General features: G+C 42.9%; 1 protein-coding gene across 3 annotated transcripts in view; it reads right to left on the reverse strand.

Annotated features, from left to right (window-relative positions):
- Nucleotides 1–23455, reverse strand: part of Fam107b (family with sequence similarity 107 member B) — a 68991-nt gene extending 45536 nt beyond the window's left edge. Inside the window, exons 1-2 of one of the 3 annotated variants that reach the window (XM_048367447.1) lie at nt 23345–23453; nt 6492–6498 (exon numbers count right to left, since the gene is read on the reverse strand). Coding sequence is in view for 1 of the 3 variants with exons in the window: in XM_048367445.1 (XP_048223402.1) it covers nt 1193–1301 (109 nt within the window). In the remaining 2 variants the exon portion in view is untranslated. Of the gene's footprint in view, nt 1–1192; nt 2648–6491; nt 6499–23344 lie in introns of those variants that run through there. The other 2 variants (XM_048367448.1, XM_048367445.1) reach the window with 2 other exon arrangements.
- Nucleotides 23456–25242: the final 1787 nt, after the last annotated feature.

Below are 25242 nucleotides of genomic sequence, written 5' to 3' on the forward strand. Positions count from 1 at the left end.
CTTCATTGGATAATCTCATTGTTCTAGAAAGTGAATGTATAATTTAATCATCAGGATCCTAGACACTTAAGAGTACTGGTTAAATAGCAGAGACAAAAGTTACTTAGCATAAAAAAATTTTAAGTTAAGCTAAGGGTAACTGATCCAGAGTTTGACAGACACGATTAGGTTTTTAAAGATATCTTTTGTTGTTGTTGTTTTACTAGTTTCTGGTTGAACTCAGGTCTTCATTCTTGAGAAATCCACCTCTTAAGTCACACCTGTCCTACAAACAACTGGCTAGCTGCTATCCTTCAGTGAAACAGCTATCACACTTGGGTAGTTTTTGTTTTTGAGATAGGGCCTCACTAAATTTTGCCACCACTTGCCTCAAACCATGATCCTCTTGTCTCCACCTCCTGAGATTACAGGTGTGAACCAGCATATGCAGCAGCCTTTGAAAAAATAAATCTTAGGAAACAAAAATATACATGATGGCAAAAGAGGCCATATATGATAAAGCTCCCTTCCTGGCAAAGAGAGATATCCAATACCCCTCATTACCACAAGACATGGCTTACATATTTAGCCTCCCATGAAGACCACAAGTTTAAATTCATACGTTTATATCAACAGCACATAAGAAGATCTCAGTATTTACTCTTACTTCAAACACACAGTTGCTCACTCTGCTTTCATTGTGAAAGTCAAGGCTTTGAAACATCATTCTTTAGCAGAAGTTTGCCCAGGAATTCTCCCTACCCCTGTAACCTACCAAAGGTTAAGTGACAGAAGGTTTTACAAAGAGAGGACTCCTTGAGATATCTCCAAGGCCTTCCCCAGGGCAACCATAGAAAGATCACAGTAAGAACACACCTCCCCACAGCGGTTAGTTCTTCAGATGGAGGGGAAGCACAGACCACCCCTCAGGAACCTAAGTAAGTTCAAGTTCAAAGGGAGAAGCTGAGGCAACTTCAGAAACCAGGAATTCTGTACAACTGAATGACATCATACGGCACAATAACTAATAAAATGATACAAAACAAGGGGTGCCTGGTCTAGTACCAGCTACTAACCTCTCCGCTCCAGAGTCCACGCTGTCTCTAACAGCACAAGGAAAATTCAGCTGTGCATGAGAGCTCAGCAATTTTATCTAAAAGCAAATATCTGCTGCACAAAGTAGCCGAATCTATTTACAAAAGCAAATATTTACCCTTATGAAGCTGCTTCCTCACTGCTATGACAATGCAGGCCAGCCTCGCTCTCCAGCCCTGGTTGCATGCCACGCTCAGCCAGCATTCACAGGACCACCTTTCCAACATCTATAAACACTTTCTCCAAGTACAGAAGGGTCCAGTTTTAATCTCCTCACAAGTCTCCAGAATACCTAGAACACACAGACTGTAAGATGACCAAAACTGCACTCTGTAGAGCCATAATTCACGGAGCCCAATCCATCTACGGAATGCGCTGCAAGTTTCCTAGAGGAGGCAAATACTAATACAATGGAAACATAACCAGGGAGAGGGGACTTCCATTCCTATCAGTTCTGCCCACCTATCTGTGTGAGCTTTGGCTGACGGGCCCTCCTTTTTGAAACAAGTTCCCTTTGCATTATATGTTATTCCTGATTACTAGGAAATATCAAAGCTACATTAGAACAGTGCATGAGAAATTGCAATTACGAAGCATGTACATACATCTATTTCAGTGACCACCAAGGACATGTAACACCCACCACAGCAGAAGCTGCACATCTCCCAGGGACAGGCCAGCCACCATTGGGGAAGGAAAGTGTTCCTTGGTACACCCTGAAAATATTGAGCAAGCGATGTCGCTTGGCTCACGTGGACATTGTTCATGCCTCCCGGTGTGTGTGTGTCACTGTGGCCATGTGATAGCTTTTGAAACCATCGAGCAATGGCAAAAACTGACCAAAATAAGAGAGAGAGAGAAAAAAAAACAACAGCATTAACTGCCTCTAAAAGACCACTAGCACATTTCAGTAAACTAAATTAGCAATTAGGAAACTGTATTCTTAGTTCACATGAAATGCAGGAAATGAAATATGATTTTTAAAATAACATCACATCTCATTTCCCCCAGTGAATCTCTCCCTCAACAAAGGTTTTACATGGTCCTATAAATGCTGCACAGATGGTGGAGTATCTTCCTAATTTCTATATAATTGGTCTTAGCTAGCCAGCAACAGGAAGTTTAAATCTGTGTCTCTTCTATTCCAAAGTTCATGATACTCTCTACCACACTGCACCCCTTCTGAGAGCAGTAGGAAAGGAAATACAAGGTCCTTTATTAACACAACTGTTTATGATGGCCTTTAATGAAAACATACTTTACACACCTCTGGAATAAGTAGCTTATAAAACTAAGTTACTTGTAAGAATAAATAATAAAGGAGTTGTACTTCTGCACTGAATATGGAGGGTCTAGATTTCAACATGCCTAGTTGAAACAGTTTATATTGACCTACATAAGGTCTCGTCTCCCAGGGACTTGTCAGTGGAGAGGCATAGACCAAGCTCTCTATGACAATGTGGGCATCAAGGGAATCACCACCGCGACACAGGGGGCTCACACAGGTCTGCACACTTTCGGTGTCAGCCATTTTCCATCATGAAAATGACTAACACACTTCACGAAACAATACTGACCTAACATGAGCACACCTTTTCTACTGCACTTTATGTTTTCAAATGCAGGCTGAATCTGATCCACAGTATCAAAACTGTGAGTTAGATCCAGCAACAGTTATACAGGTAAAATAATGTCTTGTATATGTTCGATAGAATATTGAGGACAGCATGCTAAATGAGATAACCAATCACAGAAGGCCAAATATGACAAGATTCCACCTCTATGTGGGACTCTGAATAGTCAAATTCACAGAGACAGGAAGTTGAATAGTGGGGCCAGAGTCTGAGGGGAAAAGGAGTGGGACTTACATTTATGATAGTAGTGAATGTTGTGTAACATTAAGAATGTACTTGAAGGATATTCTTAGGATATAATCACAAAGGTTCAATAGCTATGCGCATATGATCATATAAAATGATTTTTATTGCAATGAACTCCAAAAAGTGGAAACGAGGTTTTTTGTTTTACTTTACGTGTGTTGTTTTTTTTTTTCCCCCTTTTGTCGCTGTTTATTTCTGTACCTTCTGTCCTGTATATACATTTATCTGATTTGGTTGGGGAGGGTAAGGTGAAGCACAGAAATGGTGGAACAAAGGGTGAACAAATGCATCAGTGATACTCATTAGACAAAATGTTGAAAATGAACTATACAAGTTGTGGGGGAAAAGGGCCTGGGAAGGAAACAAAACTTGGAGAAAAGATGGGAAGCGATGACACTGTTCAAAAAGAAATGTACTCATCACTTAACTTACGTAACTGTAAGCACCTAACTTATGTAACTGTAAGCCCTCTATATACATTACCTTTATAATAACAATAAAAGCATATTAAAATAAAAAAGAATGTACTTGATGCTACTGAATTGTACACTTAAAAATGGCTAAAATCAGAAAATTCCTTTTGTATATTTTGCTACAGTGAAAAATGCTTAGTTAGAAAACAGTGGAAAATTGGAAAGTTCCCCTCAAAACAAAGGCTTTCTACACCATGTGGCATAGAGAAATGAGCCTTACTGGAGAAATACTTAATGGCAGTGTAATGGAGCATTAAGAATTCTAACAGTGCATCCACTTGGCACTTCCTGTCAGTTTTTCCCATCTCAGGAATAGAAACAAACATGTTTAACATGTTTTACTGTGAAATACAGAATTGACAAAGGTTGCCATGCTCAAAAGAAAGTTGTCTATGAAGAGAAGAGTTGAGAACATGGCCAAACTTGGTTAAAAATAGAAATTATCTGATCACCAAAAAGAGGGAAAATATCATATTAGATTAAATTCCCCCTAAAGCACTTTTGGGCCAGCTGTCCTACTTCGAATGATAAACGAGGGGGGAAAAATCCAATACTGACTTCCAGCAGATCAACAAAAGTACAATCAAAACATGGTTTAGTGGGCTGAGAATATGGCCTAGTGGCAAGAGTGCTTGCCTCATATCCATGAAGCCCAGGGTTTGGTTCCTCAGCACCACATATATAGAAAATGGCCAGAAGTGGCGCTGTGGCTCAAGTGGCAGAGTGCTAGTCTTGAGCAAAAAGAAGCCAGGGACAGTGCTCAGGCCCTGAGTCCAAAGCCCAGGACTGGCAAAAAACAAAACAAAACAAACAAACCAAAAAAAACATGGTTTATTTTTAAAACTTTTCCCCCCAGAGATGAGCTGATTATTATCACAGATCCTGGGTGGGAATTCCATCTTTGCACCTCCATTCCCCCCTCCCCACCACCCATCGGCTAGTTTTCCAAACACTAAGCCCTATAAAGTCAAATTATAAATCACTACTTTTCACACGGCATTCCCACAGAGAAGCCTTACTTAATTAAGAAGGCAATATTTTCAAGCATAAACGTGAATCAAAGTATTTCTTTCTAATATATGCTTTTCTTTCTGTTTACATGCCACTCCAGCATAACAGTCATTTTTCTCTAGGGTAAATATTTAGGGGCAGTTAATTTTTTTATTTTTTTTGCTGCACTGGGTTAGGAAGTACATTAATACAGGTTTTATTGAAGGTCCTGCCACTTAAGAATAGCTCCCTGCCCCAGTTCTTCTCAACCAAACAACCTTTCGAAAACTCACACATATTCTAATTTAATACGACGTTGGCATAAAGCCTTCTTCCAATCGAGAAATGCTCAATAAGCAAAATTATAAATGCCTTGCTTCCAAAGCAGAGTGGGCAACTCCTTTATGTAACACGGTTGCCTTAAATATGTTCTTCCCTTCCCTCAGGCCCTGTACGTTCCCCACGGGCAAGTAGCCCATCCAACACCAGTGCCCAGACACAATTAGACATTTAATAAACATCAGCCCGATTAATACATTCCACGAAATCCAACTTTACTCAGGTGCATCTCTTTACCAAATTGGTTTGAGTAATAGTCTCAATGTTAAAAATACAGTGAAGAAAAAAACCAGAATAATCAATTTCTTTTTTTTTCTTTTTTTTCCTGGCCAGTCCTGGGGCTTGGACTCAGGGCCTGAGCACTGTCCCTGGCTTCTTTTTTGCTCAAGGCTAGCACTCTGCCACTTGAGCCACAGCGCCACTTCTGACCGTTTTCTGTATATGTGGTGCTGGGGAATTGAACCCAGGGCCTCATGTAGATGAGGCAAACACTCTTGCCACTAGGCCATATCCCCAGCCCTAGAATAATCAATTTCTATCCCTGACACACACAATAACTTTTTTCTTGGGATATATCCTACAATAATACCATTGGCATATAAATAGGACAAGCCTCTCCGACCTACTGAGATGGGATCTCAACAAATTTTGCTCAATTTCAGTCCTGTTTATGGAGTAAATAATAACAGTCCTACTTAGGATATAGTTCAATAGTTAGAAAGCCACTCATTCAGAAGTTAAGAAAACTTGCCCGGCTGCACCCTTAGTCTTAAGAGAATATTACCGGAAAATTCCTGTTCAGAAAAAGAAACCAGGGCGTAAGATATCACAAGAAATGTACACACTGCCCTACTATGTAACTGTACCCTTTTTGCACAACACCTTGTCAAAAAAATTGTGTTCAATTAATAAATAAATTAAATTAAAAAACAAGTAAATAAATATAAATATATAAAATTATATAAATTTAAAAAAAAGAAAAAGAAACCATGACTACTGGAGAAGGGATGACAATAAGGGAGAATGTGGCAGAGGTTAAACAGGTGCTATATATGCCCAAACATCACTGCTAAGGACTAGGAGGCAAAATGCCGCCTAAAGAATGTGGCAATTTAACTCCCCTATGGCCTATCCTGGCCTTCAACAAGGACACTTCAATCCAACTCTTCAAAAAGCATAGAATGTCTTCATTCAAAGGCAGATGTAAACCGAGAGGGGCCTGTATGTGTACTACTGGAATGATAATGATTTTTAAAAATACAATGAATAAATTACCTTTTAAATAATTTCCACAGATCTCATTTTTTTAAATCCTCTATTAATAAATACCTGGAAATCATCCACTCATTACATTAAGCATTAAGTTGGTAGATAGGCTTACTTTTGTAAGAGGTTTCTTTATTTGCTTCCAAATAATTACTGACACCCCAAGTTTAAAATTAAGTTTATGAAAATGTTAGCTTCTCCAAAGTAGCACCACTTACACACATCTACAGCAACTACAAGAACTTTGGAGACACTGAAAGGTACTAAGTGAAAAACTTAGATCCTTTGGAAATAGCAAGACTTACGTTAGATTTTAATATTCAGAAGCTAGGTATCTAGTTTCTCTGAGACAATACATATTTAATGCCTTCTATGGGAAAATAACCAAAATCTCACAGTGGGAATAAACCAGATAAAATCAGTGAGAAATTCTGCCCTCCACAGTACTAATCATTTGGCAAGTGCCTACCTCCCTACTCAGTCTAAAATGACAACTCTAAAACTGGGCCTGGGCTTATCAGCTCACAAACACAGACATCTCTGTCAGCAACGTTCCACAAGCCAAAACCACATAAGGGCAAAAGAATTTCAAAACCAAGTTGGCTGCTCAGTAACTCGTATTAGGGATGAGGGCCAGTGGCTTACGCTCTAATCCCAACTGTCTGGGAGGCAGGTGGCAGCCCTGACAGTAAACCTATGAGACTCTTATCTCCAATTAACTAACCCCCCCCCCAAAAAAAAAGAAAAGAAAAAAAAGCCAGAAGTAAAGTGTGACGAATGTTGTACCTGTAAGGAGACAGGACTGCAATCTGACACCAGTCTGAGCAAAAGTTTATAACTGAAGCAAAACTGGCTGAGGACATGGCTCAAATGGTACAGCTTTTGCGTGAAGCGGTGTTAAAAAAAACCCAGTACCACAAAAATAAAACTAATAGCAGGACATGAAGACATGTGAGAAGTATAACTGTCATTCCATTTATTTCCACAGATTTGGGATGCCCTATAATAATAATAATCATGGATGTAACTATACAAAAAAAAAGGAGGGACATAATTAGAAAGCTGAGCACCCTACATAAAAAAACAGCAATGTATGCTAATTTAAGAAGACATATTTGTATCTCGCCAAAAGAAAGAACCAGCAAGTCTCATTAAGATTGATATAATTTCCAGATCTGGGTATTAAATGTGGTTTTAAGTTTCCTAGTGACCAAAGCCAAAAAGAAAAAAGGATTACATATTTTACATTCTCAGAAAAAAAATTAGCAGCCAATTTTGGCAAGGGAAAAAAAGAAGTACCATCAGGGCAAAATAGTGTAAACGCAGCTGCCTCCACGCAACTGTAGATAAGAGCCAAGGAGCAACAGGATGGACAATGTCTTGTATTCACTTGTGCCAAATGCAAGTGCATGCACACGTAACTATTTTCTATTTTCAAAAAGAACTCTTAAAGGTCAAGGTAGAGAACTGCGCCTGGCCTTTAACTCACTGGCCTTCGGGAATTCCTTTTAGTTCCCTGAGAAGAAATGCTACCCAGATTCTCCTAATTAGACTCCTACAATCCTAATTTCATCGCAAGATGGACCTTAAAATAATGAATTCTACAGAATTTCCTTCCCGAATATCACTTCCTTCTGCCTACTATTGAGTAGACGGACAATTCAGCTAACCTTTCACTTTAGCCTTACAGAACCTTTGCTCTGCACTGCTTTTGGGAGGACAACCTCACCTGGCAAGGACACCTTCCGGTATAGCAGACTACAGCAAGAGCAACACCAGGTCTGTTTTTAGACAGGACAAGTACAGGATACTTGAGGCAAGATGAGTTAGGGAAAATCAGGCACAGTATCTATCCTAAACAGCAAAACCCAAGATATCAAAAAGATATTTGTACTTCCATGTTTATCGCGGCACAATTCACAATAGCCAAAATATGGAAACAACCCAAGTGCCCCTCCACAGACGAATGGATCCAAAAAATATGGTACTTATACACAATGGAATACTACATAGCGATTAGGAATGGTGAAATATTGTTGTTCGCAGGGAAATGGTCAGAACTCGAACAAATAATGTTGAGCGAGACAAGCCTAGAACACAGAAAACAAAGGGGCATGATCTCCCTGATATATGACTGTTAACAAAGGGAGATGGAGAGACAGTAGAGACCAAGTCTGTGAATACTGTATATGTTCTTGATACATTGTATATTGTATGTATGTCTACCTGACCTAGACAAGGGATAGAAAAACAGGACGTAAGATATTACAAGTAATGTACACACTGCCCTACTATGTAACTGTACCCTTTTTGCACAACACCTTGTAAAAAATTTATGTTCAATTAATAAACAAATACAAAAAAAGAAAATCAGGCATAGTAAACAGCTGCCAGGAATTACAAAAAAAAAATTTAGACTTAAAGAAAATACAGGAGATATTTATCCATCTACTTCCTGTAAGATTAAGGGATCAAGGTCATTTTAGGGGAAAATGATGAAGGATAAATTAGAGAAAATGAGGCTTGGTGAAGGCAACCCTGAAACACAGAAGCACTATCTTTGCTTCTAAAAGAGACAACAAGGATGCCTTCCTAATATATCAAGGATAAGCATCTGTTTTATGGCAGGATGCAATCTTACTTGGAATGAATGGACAAAATGTCCATGAACTCAGAAAGTGTATCACCAGGAGTGGTTAGGGCAAAGATAAAGCATCTCTTTGCATAACTTTGAAGTTAGAGCCCCCCCACCCCCGCCAACACACTTTTTTAAAGTCTCCATAATTTATTTAAGAATTATTTTTGTTTTTTTGTTTTTTTGTTTTTGTTTCTTGTTTTTTTGCCAGTCCTGGGCCTTGAACTCAGGGCCTGGGCACTGTCCCTGGCTTCTTTTTGCTCAAGGCTAGCACTCTACCACTTGAGCCACAGCGCCACCTCTGGCTTCTTCTGTATATATGATGCTGAGGAATCCAACCCAGGGCTTCATGTATGCTAGGCAAGCTCTCTACCACTAGGCAGGCCACATTCCAAGCCCCCCCCCCCCCACTTTATTATATAAATGCCCGTTGTCAAAAAGATCTGTTTCTCTTCCTTTAGGAGCATCCACACTCTGTTAATGTGCTCCTACCTTTCTGCTTGTCTGTGTGTCTGCTTGCTTACTTACTCAAAAAAGCATCTCCAAGTTTTCTTACCATTATGACTTGTCCAGAAATTCTTATTCGACAATCAAAGTCAAGGACCCTAAATGAAGAGTCCCTGCTTTTACAGAAAGCCCTCACAACCCTCACCTGCATCTGGTGATACACTGATTGGTGGTATTTATGGTGTTGTGACAGAGTGGGAAAAGGACTGACAATAAACAAACAGCACACAGGTATATCTGCAGTGCACTGGGAAGAAGGAATGTCAGAAAGAAAAACAAACAAGTATAAGAGGGCAAGAACAGGTCAGGGAACTATCTTCACATCAGAAGGCCTGAGAGGTCTCTGTCTAGCTGCCTTAAGAACTTTCCCAGAGAGGGAGCTGAAGTGCCCCAAAGGCCTTGGGCAGGCGAAGACCTGACTGTTTAGGAAAACAGCAAAAGGGTCAGTGTGGCTGAAAGCTGGCCAGGGAGGAAACAGGGGTAAACCCAGCCTGAACTTCTCCCTCTACTTGAACCAACAGTTGACTAAGTCTCAGAGTTCCAAGCAGCTAAAAGCCAATTAATTGTCTGAGAGATACCTAAAGCCATCCCCTGTCACAGCCTCAGCAGGCCCTCCAGATGTTCCCAGGGGACCTCTACCCCGCTCAGAGTGTTTCAAACTCAATGCACTTCTAGTGTACAGACACAGGTTGTATGGATGCAGGCACAGGTTGACAATTTCAATTCTAGCAGACTGTGGTCAAATTCTTAGTTAACACTTGACAGTTAACCCTCCTGATTGTGGTGATACAACTACTAAGAACATTATCATCTTCCTATTGGCACAAGTTACCAATGGGATCCCAGGTTTCAGAGGCACCCTTAATCTCAAATGCCACTGCTTGCTGTCCCCTAAAATGCATGCATAACTCACTCTGACCATGAACAGAAAACTGACTGTGACCACACAGCTATGAAACATTAACAGTTCTAAAACAGTACAGAACTTTAGCCCTATGCTATCAGGAACCTAGAGGTTTTTTCCCCTCTTTTTTTTATTGTCTTCAAGTAATTGTACAAATAAATTTAATAACCCATTTATGCGTACAGTGAATCTTGATCAATGTCACTCCTCCTATCATCTTCCATCCATACCATCCCTACCCCTCTCAAGTTCCCTAGTTGTATTTTCACAAGTGTACATGGGGTAGAACGACTGATACAGTTTTCTTGAGCACTTGCTCTAGACAGGCTCTCCAACGCCAATGCAGTAACTACATTTCTGTAAAACTTAAAGGAGGAGGCACTATTACCACTCCATTTTACTGCTAAAGAAACAACAGAGTTAAGCAGGTAAGTCACTTACCTAGCAAAGCTAGAAATGGCAAAGCTAGGAAACTACAGACCTAAAAGTGGACCCCCGGAGTCTAATTCCAGTGCCTGTCAAATCACACTATTTCTCAATTCAAAGAAACTGCAGACTGGGTGTGGCTCAATTGGTAGAGTACTTATCTAGCAATCTCCAGATCATGTGTTCAATCATCAGCACAGGAAGGAAGGGAGGAAGGGAAGAAGGGAGGGAGGGAAGGAGGGAGGGAGGGAGGGAGGGAGGGAAGGAGGGAGGGAGGGAGGGAGGGAGGACAGGCCTGGAAAAAGCCCGGGTGCAGTGGTTCACATCTGTAATCTCAGGCAGAGATCAGGAGGACCAAAGTTTGAGGCCAGAAGGAGGTTAAAAAAAACTTAGTAAAATCCTATATCAACAAATAAGTAGGGGGTAGTGTGTATATCCAATATGCCTATATCCAAGTAATGAGGGAGGGACAGAGATAGATAAGTGGATTGTAGTCTGAGGCCAAACCTCAGCAAAAAAGCAAGACCCTATCCAAAAAATAACTAAACCAGAAACATGAAGCCTTGAGTTCAAACCCCAATAACTGTAGTACCAAAAAAGAGGAGAATGAGGAAGAGGATTCATCATCAGTCTGTGGACCCTTTAGGGAAAAATATGTAACCCAGAACTAAATAGACGGCAGGGATCTATCCTGTGCCCACGAGTGACAACTGACATGAAACGCAGTCCACAGTACAAGCCACAGAACTCTGCAAACAGGATGCCAGCTCATCTTCCCAGGCATATACCAGCCACTTACCAGCTGCCTTTCTTCTGTGTGATTTATTGATTTTAATCTATGGATTATCACAAACAAGTGGCCTACCTGTTTTCTTAGAACAAGGCACGGAAGCTGTGGCCAGGGATGTCACCACACCCAAATTATAAAGATAGGGTAGGTGGAGAAAGAGAAGAACAGGCTTGGCCCAACTAACCTGTGCACTACTTGCCAATCTGTACCACTGTGAAAGACGGGAACAAGTATGTGCTGAAAGAAAGTGCTAGAGGCAAAGGAAAAGAAACCCAAGTCCACCCACTCACCTTGCTGGGAGAGCCCCACTGCCAATGACACAGGACGGGAGGAACCACTCAAAGAGGATATTTTCTCCTTAAGGGACTTGCCAGCCTTGTGTATTTATTTCAAAGCAAGTTCTTATGTAAAGGGGGATGTGAACTACAGGAGTAACAACAAAGTAAACACTGCCTTTTAAATGGAACTCTTAGCTACTCCTTCAGATCCCACAAGCTGGGGGAAGAGAAGAGTCTGAAAGGAAGACAGGCTGGAGGGATCAACAAGGTAAGACTTCATGACACTTACCCAGCCCCACCAACATGAACAACAAACAGAAATGCCAGGGTCTGAATCCTGTCAGTAGGTTAGGGTCATTCTGACCCAGAATGGCAGTGACTACTTAGGAAGAACCACTTACAGCCTGAAGGACAAACTGTGGACACACACATTAGGATGACAGGGTCCCTGGCCTCAGGGTTCCCAAACAGACATGGAAACTGCAGCACATAATCCAAGAACAGCCCAAGAAAGAAAACACTTCCTGGGTGAGAGTTAAGAGTTATGTGTCACCCACAGCAACCAAGCCCCAGAGACTTTGTTCCACTTCCTCATGGAAAAGGGGGAGTCTGAGCACATGATGAAACCTACATAGGCTCATACCCAAATAACACAGTGTGTGTGGAAACTCAGAGGAAAATCCACCTTTCCTTCCCAAGGCAAAATAAGAAAGGTGTGGGTCTCTGCATAGCCATGGTACCCAGTAAAACTGGGCCCACTTCTTTGACCTCTACTTCCTCACTCATTTCCTGGGTCCTTGGAAAATAACTTCGTAAGCCACTTGTAATCATGATGACAAGAAGGCAAGGCTCTTCTTTCCCTCTCTTCCCTCCAGCTTCTCTCACCAGTCTCTGACACCAAAAATTCAAGGGAGGCTACTGTGCATTGAGGAGCCCCTGTGAGAAGAAACTACGATCTCCAGGGAAAGAGGCAAAATTGCAGATACTTCCATGTGCAATGGACTGGTGTTCACAGTATTAGCTAAGCAAGAGAGTGGTTTAAGATATAAACCAAGAGGAGAGAGCTCTGGATATTCAATGTAGAATATTCTTTACAGTTCACACCAAGAGAACAGCTAGACCTCTCCAATAAGTAAACCATGGATTCACCATGGAAGGCCCTGTGGATCAAACCTCCAGTCAAGATGCCATTTGTAACAGGAAACAAGTACTTCTCTACAACCAAGCAAATGCAAGTCGGGTTACTTTGCTTTTGAGGGTAAAGGTTCCACTAGCAATTACAGTCAGGCCCAGCTCATTCCCAACAAACTAGTAGGTATGCTTTCCTTGTACATAAGGCTTCCTTCACTCCTGCAATCCTCCCACCTCTATTGGTTGCACCTGGATCCCCTTTGGTTGGGGGTATAGTACTGCTCTCATCCAGCAATCAGTGCATGTATTAACAGGAGCCCCCAAAAGCAAAGAGATCTATTCAGCATCACCATCCACTCCTGGGTTTTGGAGACCTCCATACCAGTTCTCATGTTCAAGTTCAGGATCTTGACCTTCACACCTTCATCCTCCCTTCCACCACTCCTTAATTCCACATCCATCCTCAGCCAATTGCAGACCCACCTTCTTTGCAGAACACTGCACTTCTTTGCTCCTAATAACCTTGACTATGCAGAGATTCAAAGTCACTGTGGTAATGGTATGTTTTTGTCTCCTCCAAAATTCATGTCCTTACACCCTAACAACCAATGCAATGGAATCTGGAAGCTGGACAGATAACAAAGCCCTAAAAGCACAGCCTTTATAAGTAGGATTAGTGCTTACAGACAAGGAGAAGGCGGGGAGGGACTGGTCTATCTCTTTCTATATCCTCCAAGACCATCCACAGACCAGTTAGAAAGCCCTGCCCTGCCAGTAAACCTACCAGAACCCTAATCTTGAAGTTCTTAGCCTCTATAATGAGAAATAGATGCTGGTTGTTTAAAAAATCCAGACATTTTTTTATAGCGGCCTTAACAGCCATGCATACCTCTGCACCCAGAGGTGTCTGCTCCACTTTCTAATTGGACCGGAGCTACAGTTTCAGCTGTTCTACTCTTTTTCGGCCCATGTCTACATTCTACCACTGCTTACACAACTGGCCCAACTCTTCAGGTGCAGAAGGAAAGCCTATAAGGATGTACCTGCAAAACAGGCGCTCACCAAACCTCTCAGAGTCCTGAAGTAATGGAAAGTTTTATTCCATGTAATGAGTGTATCCACCAATCACATACAAATCATATCAAGACACAATCTTGGGGGCAGTACACACAGGAAAGGCACTACCATTTTTAACATCTTTATCAAGCACTGTGCCCACAACTTCACTGGCAAGGCCGGCTTCAAAGTCACGGGGCAGAGATGGGAGAACTCAAGTTCACTGGAATAGAAGAAGGTACCACAGGCCCCACAGGTCTACCTAGCATGAAGTTCCTACTTCCCCTAGTGCAGCTGTATCAGAAATGATCAATACACACCTGCAAAAGCCTTTGCCCATGGTGATAGGAGAAGCATTCTTCCACAATTATGGAAGGAACTGGAGTATTTATCCCCATATGTTTATTTAGAGGAATATCATCTCTTGTATTTATTTGGAAGGAATTCACAGGAAGATGCTCAGCCATGTAAGTCTGAATGAGAAAAATAGAAGTTAGCAAGGGCAATTTACATCCATTTAAATAAATGCCTAGACTTTTGTTTATGAACAATTACTTTTAATGTTTAATATTGTGGAGACTTTCTTTTAGAATGAGTAAGAATTGGTCTTACACACACACAAAAAAAAAAACAACAACAACATACACACACACATATCCAAAAAAGACTATTTCAGGATGGCAGAATTTCAAACAGTATTCTTTCTTTCAATAAGATCATCACCACCATCCTGGTAACCGGCAGTTTCCTGTTCTTGTTTCTACTCTTTTGTGGTCAAGTGCCAGTACATGGGGGCCAGCAGGAAGAAGACAAAGTAAAGTGCATTAAGTTGGAAGTGAAGTAAGGAGAGCTCTACTCCCAATGTGCACTGAGGAACTTTGGGTCCAGAGTAACTTAGCAGCCTTGGGGTTCAGGATTCTGTGTCTCACAAGGCCTCATCACACATTCAATCCTGTGACAGCTGAGCAAAACTCCAGAATGGGCTAGTTACTATAGTGACACACGTCAGAGAGCGGTGTGAGTTGACAGAAGATTACCAAATGAATCACCTATGAGTAAGAAATAATGTATCTCCATTTTCAAGTGATGTTAACAGAAAGCACGCTGTCTTGCCACCAACAATTATTCTGAAGAGGATATAAATAGTCCATTTTTGAAATTAGTTGGCTATGTGCTATGGCTCACCATGAAGCACATGCATGCAATAAGTTCCAGACTGTATGTGCAAGCTGCTTAGCAATTCTAGCATAAGTGGAGTAAATAAAACAGTCCTGGTAGACTCACATATGTCAGCTACAAGTATAAAACAGGAAGTGCATGAAGGATTGTAATCTAGAAGTATTTAAAACAAAGAAAACAAATTTCCTCTAGGCCCAAAGTTTATAATATTTGGCCCTAGTAAAAAGCATCTTACCAGAAACCAAGAGCAGAATACAGGTAAAAAGTGTTCATCCCAAAAAAATTTACAGCTTGTTATAGCTAAAATTGTATAACTAGCACTCACACGCTACTTTCATAAAGTGTCTAAAATCTCTTAAATTTTCAGAATTCTTACAATACACAAAAAAGTCCCTGGTAATAAAGAATAGGAAATCTCCCAATATGGACATTATGTATGTAGGAAAAACATTTTAAATGAAGAATAGGTAGATAAAGGGAGAAATGTAGTATTCATGTATATAATCAACCTGAAAAATACATAATACCAAATTGAATCTCATCCATTAGTAGTAAAGTAATAAATAACCTTGGGATACTTTGAACACACAAAAAAGTATGTTTCCAATTTGGCACCATTCTGATGCTATGCTTAAGAAAATCACCTTACAAATGTATCACTTTAAGATATATCTCTACATGGTTGGTCTGAAAAAAAATTAAAAATCAGGCCAAATATTCTCCTTTAGATGTAGATGCAAAAGTACAACTTTATCTGGAAAGTATATTATTCTAATTGGAATCCCAGCCCTCTCTTAAGTTGTCTAATACAGTCAGGGGAATACAGAAAAATGGTCTAGAGAAATTTCTTTAAGGACAAAGCCCCATTCTCATCTCAGCTTCTGAAACCCTGGGCAGGATTTTTAATCTCTCTATTCTTTAGTTTCCTCATTTATAAAACACTAATCATGACACCTCCCTCACATAATCACCTGAAAGACCACAAGACAATAAACATAACTAAAACTGGGATTCATAAATGATCAGTAAATGCCATTGTTTTATTATCATGTTAAGACACAGCCTAGTAGATGGTTTTCCCATCGGTGTAGGGTACTTCCTTCTGAGAAAGCGCAAGAATGTTGCTCAAAAGCAGATGTGCTATATAAAACAACAGAGAACCTCAAAAACATATAAATCCAGACACCAAGTCATTACATTTGCATGAAATTTCTGGAAATGGAAAAAATTCTAGAAACAGGAAGATCACTGGTGGCCTAAGGCTGAGGATGGGAACAGAAACTTTGAAATCGGCCGCACTGCCTTAACACACTTACTAAATCACAAGACCATGCAAGGAACCCAAGGAAAAACCAGATGCATTTCCAAAGTGTGTGCCCAGGCCATTTCTCATCAACCTGGCACCCTCATAAATCCCAATATGTAGACAGTGTGGCAAAATGAGATGAAAAGCAAGGGGTACACAGGAGTCAGATTTGGGCTCTAATCTTAACTCAGCCTTCTTCCAAGGTAAATGTTTTTATTTCTCTAATCCTTGGTTTTCATCTGTGAAACAGGAATAAAACAGTAGAATTTCAGAGATTGTTGTGCATATTATAAAGACATCTATCAGCCTGTCTTCTTATTCCAGTAAATGGTATCATCCCTCAATTTACGCAATAGCTCAGGCCAAAAATGTCAGCATCCCTCGTGATTCCTCTCTCTCCCTCTCTTCCTCCCTCCTCCCAATATCAGCTCCAAATCATTAGCAAGTCCTAATAGTTCATCTTCAAACTATGTCAAGTATGGGAGTATGTGGGGGCTGGGAACTGGCTCTGCCAGGGAAGGGTAGCAAGAGGGGGTTGGGCTAACAAGTAGGATGAAAGAGGCTGAATACTGTCAAAATAGATTATTTACAACTATGAAAACAGAATAAACTGTTTTTAAACTATTTGAGGAAGGGAGACAGCGAGAGTTGACAAAGGGGGTAAGATTCATTGGAATATATGATAAATACATGGAAATTTCACATTGAAATCTTCCAATAATTAATGTAAGCTAATAAATGTGTCAAGTATCCACCAGTTCCATCCAGCACAACACACTGGTCTCCAGGCTTCCATGCTAGGCCCTAGGGGATTATATAAAATGTGAGGCCAGCCTCTTCCATCCCCTGCACAGAACCTTCCCAAGCCCTCCCTGTTAGTCTTGTCCTGGCCACTGGCCCCTCGCACAGCTCATCTCATGTCCCTTCCCTTCCTGCCCACCTAGCCCCATCCACACGGGCCTTCTTGCCATTCCTCCAATAAACAGGCTCCTGAGGATCGCCAAGAACATGACCATTACATGCACTTGACTCCACATAAACAGATGGAGAATACTCACTATTGCTTTCCAGTCAGATCTCAAATTCTCTTTTTCTCCCACCAGACAAGTTTCTGGCCCCACTTGGAACTCTCGATGGTTGTATATTTATTTACTATCTATATGTCATAAAATTTCCACATAAACTCCATTCAGTGTATCTTATCTCCTTCATCCTATCCATAAACTCTGAGTCTAGAACAGTGCCCGACACATAGTAGCATTCAGCATTTTCTGAATGAATGAATAAATTTCACAAAGAACTTCATACACTGTCTGTTACATAAGATTAAAAACTGTTAGGTGGTGAGAATCATAAGACCATTACTATAGTTGGTGCCACCATTATCACTGCATCCCACACAAGACTACATGAGCCCTGATACCCAGGTCAGCATCTAAGTCTGACTGTCCATTACTTCTACGATGCCTCTTATTCCATACCAGAATGAACTCTTTACAGGAGAATGCTTCAGATGGATACAGCTGATTCTCCTCATGAATGTATGACCAAATAGAAAGTGGCATACATATCCAGAGGAATATTATTCAAGCTTACAAAAGAAAATTCTGCAGTAGGCAACCACATGGGTGAATTTTAGGACATTACGCTGAGTGAAGGAAGAGTCTCAAAAGAACAAATACTGCATGAACCGTTAAATTCATGGACACAGAGAGTGCAATGGTGGATGTCAGTGACTGAGATGAGAGGAAATGGGAGTTACCAATCAACAAGCATGAAGTTTCACAGTCAAGCAAGATACATAATCTCTAGAGATCTGCTGTTCCACACTGAACAACAATAATGCACACTTAAAATTAGTGTACACTTAAACGTTTTTAGGAAGGGAGCTCTTGGGTTAAGTGTTCTACCATTATGGATTTCTTTTAAAGATTTTTTTTTTTTGGTCGGTTGAGGGACTTGAACTCTGGGCATGGGTGCTATCCCTGAGCTCTTTAGCTCAAGGCTAGTGCTTTACCACTTGAGTCACAGGGCCACTTCCTGTTTTTTTTGGTGGTTAAATGGAGATAAGAGTCTCATGGGCTTTCCTAATTTTGAACTGCAATCCTCAGATCTCAGCCTCCTGAGTAGCCCTAGGATTACAGGCATGAGCCACTGGCACCCGGCTTTTGAAGATATTTTTAAAGGCTGTGAGCACTAACACATCACCTGCCAAGTCTCATGTGCTATGAATTAGTAACTTCACAATCTCAACATTTTTCCACACCATGCTATGGAAGGTCAGTGATTATTACCACATTCAGCTTACATTTGAGAAAGCCAAGGCTCATGGAAGCTATGTGGCTTGCTCAAGTCACAAATGGCTTCTAACACAGACATTCCTGGCTCAAGCTTGAGATCTTCCCTCTCTCATGTTCAGAACCTAGTCCCAATGCACAATCTCATTCCTGTAGCCCACAGATGTGTCCAAACAGGGCTGTAGATGCCTCTATATAATTTACATTGATGATGACAACAAAAGGAGAGCAGAAAAGGAAGAGACAAAAATCCTTCAGTCCCCTGTAGTCTAAGACAGGGAAAGCTGGTCTGCTACCTGCATTCTTTCTACTTTGGGTTTGGAGGAGGTTTGACAACACATAATTAAGAAGGTCACCATGGCTAAACATTTCCCATCTACAGACTTTGGCATCTCATTAACTTACTCAGCAGCACGAGGCAGAACAGCACTGCTGAGCAGCCCAGAGTCTCACTGGGCATGGCCTCTCAAGAGGGACTTTTTTCCACCCCAGAGCTCTCTGCCATCAGCAGGCATCGAATTTGCTGGGTGGAGGGAACATTATTACCACCAATCCATGTCTCCTTGTTACCTCCACACAAAAGCACGTGTGTGAACACACACAGAAGCACACACACCGCAAAGCACAGAGCATATTCCTGCTTTCCAATCACTTTTTATCACCTCTAGTGACATCCTTGGTGAAATTGCACCATCCACAAGCTACCCCCTCACGGGACAGCCGTACTCCTTCCTCTTCCTGCATCTCTCCACCACTTCCTTACCACACAGTCTACCTGAGTTTGAAGATAATCTCAAACAAGTTCTCTTCTCCCCACAAGTCCCTGACTGGTCTTCTCATTTGTAACAGAATCTCCATGGGGTACAGCTGGGGTTAGATAATGCCCATCTAACACCAGTCCTCACTCCTGCAGTCCTGCCACTTCAGGATGGTATGTCTCCATCACAAAAGCTTCCCAGAGCCAAGGCCCTGAGGTCTGCCTGAAGCAGGCAAGTCCAGTCTCCCAGCCCTTCCTCAAGTCTGCACTAGAAACTATCCCTAGCCTTCAGCCAAATTCTAGACAAAATTGAGCAGTCGGCCACATCCACCTAGCCAAACCTCCTAACATCATCTCTTAACTGATGAGCCCTGGGCAACTCTTGTGCACTCCCTTCCACATGGCAGCCCCGCCTTGCTCCTTACTTGGTCAGAAACCCTCGCCTATCCTTAACTGTGGTTTACATCATTCTCTCCCAGACATCGTGTTGCACAAAGTGCTACCTTTCATTCTTCACTCTTCATAACTGTAATTAAACCACTTTGTATAATTTTGTGCCATTCCTAAAATATCATCCCCAGGAGGATGAGGACTCTATCAGTCTTGTTAACTACAGTCAACCCAGTTTTACCCTTAACATAAACACCTGTTAAATTCGGTAACTGAAGAGCAAACTTCCCCATCAACCTTGGAAACACCTCTGACTTATTCACCAGAACTAAATGGTAACCTAAGTCAGCCTGTGAAGTGATTTTCTTTTACTGATCATCAGTATCCATTCCTTTTCCACACATTCCCTAAGTTCTTGGTGAGAAAAAGTTCAAACGGAAAAGACCCGGCACTTTTAAATTAGAAAGGAAAAGGGGAGAAAAATGGTTTGCTTCAAAATGGAAAGCAGAAACAAGCCAAGACTAGACAAGGGGACTACACAGGAAATGCAGAGGAGTTATCGCTGGGTCAGGCCAAAGCTCCACACAGCTCAGAATACACAGACTCTCACTCCGCAGAACTTTTTTTTCTCTTGGGGTGGGGGGAGGGTAGTGGTGGATGAACTCAAGGCCTTGTGCTTGCTAAGCAAGTGCTCTACCATTTGAGCCACTCCACCAGCCTCTTTTGGAGTGACTATTTCCACAATACGGTCTTGCTTTTGTACACAGGACAGTCTGGTTTACGATCCTCCTATTTGTACTTTCCTATGTCACTAGGCTTGTGTCATTACACCCAGCCATTGACTCAGATTTTCTTTTTTGCCCAGCTGGTTCCAAACCAAGATCTCCCATCTCTACCTCCTGAGCAGCTAGAATTACAAGCCTGAGTTATGGTACACAAATTTTACAACACTTTTCCCAGTGTACATCTAGAGTGAGCCTCTAAGCAGGTCAATTTCTCCAGCCCCTTTCTGTAGACTTAGGAAAGCTGATAACTCCCCCAAGATTATCTGGGGACTTCTACTAATGGCCTGAAATTCAGATTTCACTTGACCAAATTCCCAGGACCATTTTCTCAAAACAGCTGCTAACAGTTCTGGAGGAAAGAGGCAGGAGAGATGTTAAAAACAAGACTAAACAATGCTACTAATATTTTCAGTTCCCTCTCTCAGTTAAAAGTCTTCTTCAGCTCAACCATCCCAAAGAATATTAGTAAAAATATTTTTCCCACTTTTACTCCTGACAGTTTAAACAATTAAAAAATCAGAGGAATAAATGAATGGACACAAGAATGAAAGAAATCAAAGTATCCAATCTCCCATAGCTCAGGAATAAGGTTTCTCAGAGTACTAGTGTATAAGCACAAACTAAGTTTACTTTTAAACACCAGCTTAAAACTTTGCTATTAATTCCAGGAATGAAATCTGCAGGCCCTAGGTAAGAGGCTAGGTAACAATCACAGAACATAATACCTAACACCGGGCTTTCCAAGGGTTTACTTCCTCCCCAAAGGCAACAGAATTGAAGAGCAAAGCTGCTGAGTTCTGACCTAAGGTTCAGCTTGCTGTGCTGTTTATATTGTCCAAGGCACCCAGTAGGATTGAAAAATAAGAGCTAAGATGTTGATATTTACTCCTGAGTTTCCTCTGACTTTATTATGTAGAGAGGTACCAGGCCTCCTTAGGAATGCCAGTCTCCACAGCAATCAGACACTTACAGGTCACTTAAGCATAAGGAACCCAAACTTCAGATGAGGGAGTCCCAGAGTATAGGAACAGCCCCCCCCCCCCCAAAAAAAAGCACCATTTTGATAGCACACAACCACAACTTCCTTCTTCTAAGTTCTTCTAACTTCAAAAAATATTGCATCACCCTCATGACCAACTGACTTCTAAATGGTCTTCTCAAAGACCTCTTAACTTTGTATATGAAGAGATTCATACGTCCAAGATTTTTATAAATAAGGGAAAAACAAAAGTAGGAAGTGGCAAAAGTGTACTGTGGCCAAATATAAGGTTGGATGACTCTTTTCCACACACACTCAAAACCATTCATTACCCAGTGGAAAACTTCTTAGTTTACCTTTTCAATGCAAAGTCCCTTGTTCTAAAAACAGAGCTCTCCATATTTCTCATGAATTTCAAAATAAAGTTTCCCTTAAAAAAAAAAAGTTTAAGTCAGCCATAAACTACTCCTGAAATCCAAAAACCACAATCCACAAATGTATGGAGTCAGTCCACTCTTACAAGTCAAGTAGACATTATAGTTTTCCTTGTATGTCCCCTCTCCCTTCTGTATGGGTGGTGTAAGTGGTTATATGCAAAGGCTGTCAGGAAACATTCTGGAACAACTTGTTGGTCTAATCGTGTGAGAAAGTGACAAAGTGAACTGAACTATGCTTATTAAATGTCATATCTTGGACAAATATAACTGACCAAGGTTAGAAATTAGTAATGTGTTCATTTGGTGCTTACACCCTTACACACACACACACACACACACACACACAGTAGCCCCCAAAAGAAAAATGCCTTTATCTTTCATGTGGACTTGGGTAACAGCCACATGATCTTTCTAGGTTCTACCAATTCTTCACAAAAGCATATGAGTTCAGAATTAAAACTTTTACACTTGAAACTACCAACACTAAGACATTTCCCCTAAACACTGTCTGAACTTGATGCAACTTGGACAGTCCAAAGTGATGGAAGAGTTAACATGCCTGGATGTGGTCAACCTGAGGTTCCTGGCTAACAGGCCTCACTCCCATGTTCTTTGCATCCCTTCACTATCACATCCATTCCAATCAAGTAACTTGCTTGGGTGTCCTCGACTAGAATCTTCCAGAGGAAGGATGGGTAGGAGGACTCTGCACTTCACCCTGGTAACAGGATTCCTCTTCAGATTTCACAAGAGGCTGACACGGTCCCCGCTGCATGTCAAAACTCGGCCCTGGGCATCGGGCCACCTGGAGGGATCTGCAGATGCTCTGGGGGACGGGGAAGGGGGATTGCTCCGGTGACTGAGGACGTGTGGAATCCAGGGACGACCCGAAGAGAATGTTAGGACTTCTTGCGTGCAAGAACCCAAATCAGAAAAGTTAACTTGCAGAATGGAAACCTCTCGGATCAGGGGGGGAGGCAAAGCCTGGCCGGCTCTGCCTTTGTCTGCCCGGCCAGGGTGCTGGCGGAGGGCCGCTGACCGCGTCCAGCCGCCCCGCAGCGCAGCCCGACAGGGCGGGCGCCGGGGACCCGGGAGCACGCGGAGTGCCGCGGGCAGCGCTCGGGCTCCCGCCGCGGGGCTCCCCACATGCAGGGCCAGAGCCGCCACAATGAGCCCAGCATCCGACGGCCCGGGCCCCGCTTCCTCCCGGCGCCCCCATCCCCCAGGCCGAGACCACCGCCCGGGCCCCGCCAGGGCCCCAGGCCAGGCGCGCTGCGGGGCGAGCCGGGCTCCCCGCCCGCCGCGCGCACGCGAGCCCCCCGCCCCGAGCCGCGCGCGGCTCGGCCGGCAGCGCCCCCGGAGGGCCCGGGGCCGGGGGTCGGGCGGGCCACTGCGCTGGGTCCCCGCGGACGGCCGCCGCCAGCCCCGCGTCTTTGTGTGGGGAGAAAGTGCGGGGCCAGCCTACCTCCTCGCACAAAGGCGCGCGGCTCGCTCCTCGGGTCGCTCCGGGTGCCCGCGGCGGCGCCCACCGGCCCCACTGCCCGGCGGTGGCTGAGGCGACGAGGCGGCTTCGACGACGGCGGCGGCGGAGAAGGAGAAGGCCTGGCTGAAGAGCGCGTCCGGCTCCGGGCGGCTCTCACACCCCGCGGCCCCGCGCGTCCGAATTAAGCGGTGGGGCGGGGCTGGGGGCGGGGCGGTGGGCGGGGAGCTAGCGGCTGCGTCATTGCAATGCCACGCCCCCGAGCTCTGGCCACGCCCCCGGCGCTCGGTGTCCCAGGGGTCCGCATGCGCTGGCTGGCTGTAGACTGCTGGAGCCTGGGAAGGAGTGAGCAGGGCGTGGAGTGAGTGTGCGTCTATCTCTGTGTCGGTCTCTCTGTCTCTGTGTCTGTCTCTGTCTACCTCTCTGTGTATGCCTGCTTCTGCCTGTCTGTCTGCCCCTTTGTGTCTTTCTGTCTCTCTTTCTCTGTCTCTGTCTTTGTATCTGTCTCTTTGTCTCTGTCTTTCTCTGTCTCTGTGTCTCTGTCTCTCTCTGTCTCTGTCTCTCTGTCTCTCTGTCTGTCTCTCTCTCTCTCTCTCTCTCTCTCTCTCTCTCTCTCTTTCCTTCTGACTCAGGTGTCTGATCTCACCTCCACTCCAGGCCTGTGACACTCAGAGGGACCTGTCCTCATTGAAATCATGCCAATCCTCTAAGAAAACTCAAAAGGAATGGAGAAGTTGCAAGGAAACCGATCTGCTGTAATTATACCAACTCACGGGAAGCCAGACTCGGAACCCAGTGACCAGGGGGCTTACTCACACTCTTCCTCTCCCTTCATCCAAGGGTAATTGAAGATTTAAACTCGTGTGCCGGGAAGAAAGGGACTCTTTCATCTTTTAAAAATAACTCCCTCTGGTTTTCGTGTCCATCTCTCTTACAACAAGTTGCTTCTCTAGCCAACCCAAAGACTCTAAGATTACCATCTACCTGAATCACAGCAGATAAAAAAACAGGATGTGAAACCATATCTGTTTCAGAGTAAAACTAAGGACACCAGGACAGTAGATGGATTCTAAATCAAAAGCTTTTTTTTTTAATTTCTTGGCAACACATGACTAAAGGTTTATTTACTGGGAAATTTTTCTGACTAAAAGACTTTGGGCCATGAGTACAGAGAAAAGCACTGCCCATTGATGAATTTCAGTAAGCAAATTACTCACTGCAAACCTGAGGACCAAGTCCTCAGACACAATCCTACAGCTAAAGATGTGGTTATTCCAAGACTTGCAAGCATGCTGAGGGGTGGATTTACACAGGTCTTATAGAGAAGCCCTTTCCTGGACCTGTGAACTTCATTCATGGCCTTTCCTACCATTCTTCCTTCCTCCCTTCTTGCATTGTGGTTCTGTTCTTAACAATGGCTCCACCAGTCACTAACCAGAACCAGGATCCAGGCTAAACATGCCTCTCCCTCCTCACATCAGCCTCAGCTCTGCACGTTGTGTGCGATGCTAGTTCCCCAGCCACCAGCGGGGGGGGGGGGGGGGGGGGGGGCGGGGAGGTGCCAAGCTGCCCCTGGGATCTGCCACCACCACATTGTACTCTCTCAACCAGATCTGGATTCCAATGTCACAGGTCTCTTCTTCCCAGTTCTTGTCCCCCATGAACTTCCCAAGTGAAAACTGCTCAGCTTCTACCGTTGTTAAAAACCTACCATAGAGTTGGGCATCAGTGGCTCATGCCTATAATACTAGCTACTCAGGAGGGTGAGATCTGAGGATCATGGATCAAAGCCAGCCCAGGCTTATCTCTTATCTCCAATTAACTAGCAAAAAAAAAAAAAAAGCTGATAGTGCAGCAAGTGGTACAGCATTAAGCTTGAGCAC

The sequence above is a fragment of the Perognathus longimembris genome, chromosome 18 (genome assembly GCF_023159225.1).
Source record: "Perognathus longimembris pacificus isolate PPM17 chromosome 18, ASM2315922v1, whole genome shotgun sequence".
Lineage (NCBI taxonomy): Eukaryota > Metazoa > Chordata > Mammalia > Rodentia > Heteromyidae > Perognathus > Perognathus longimembris.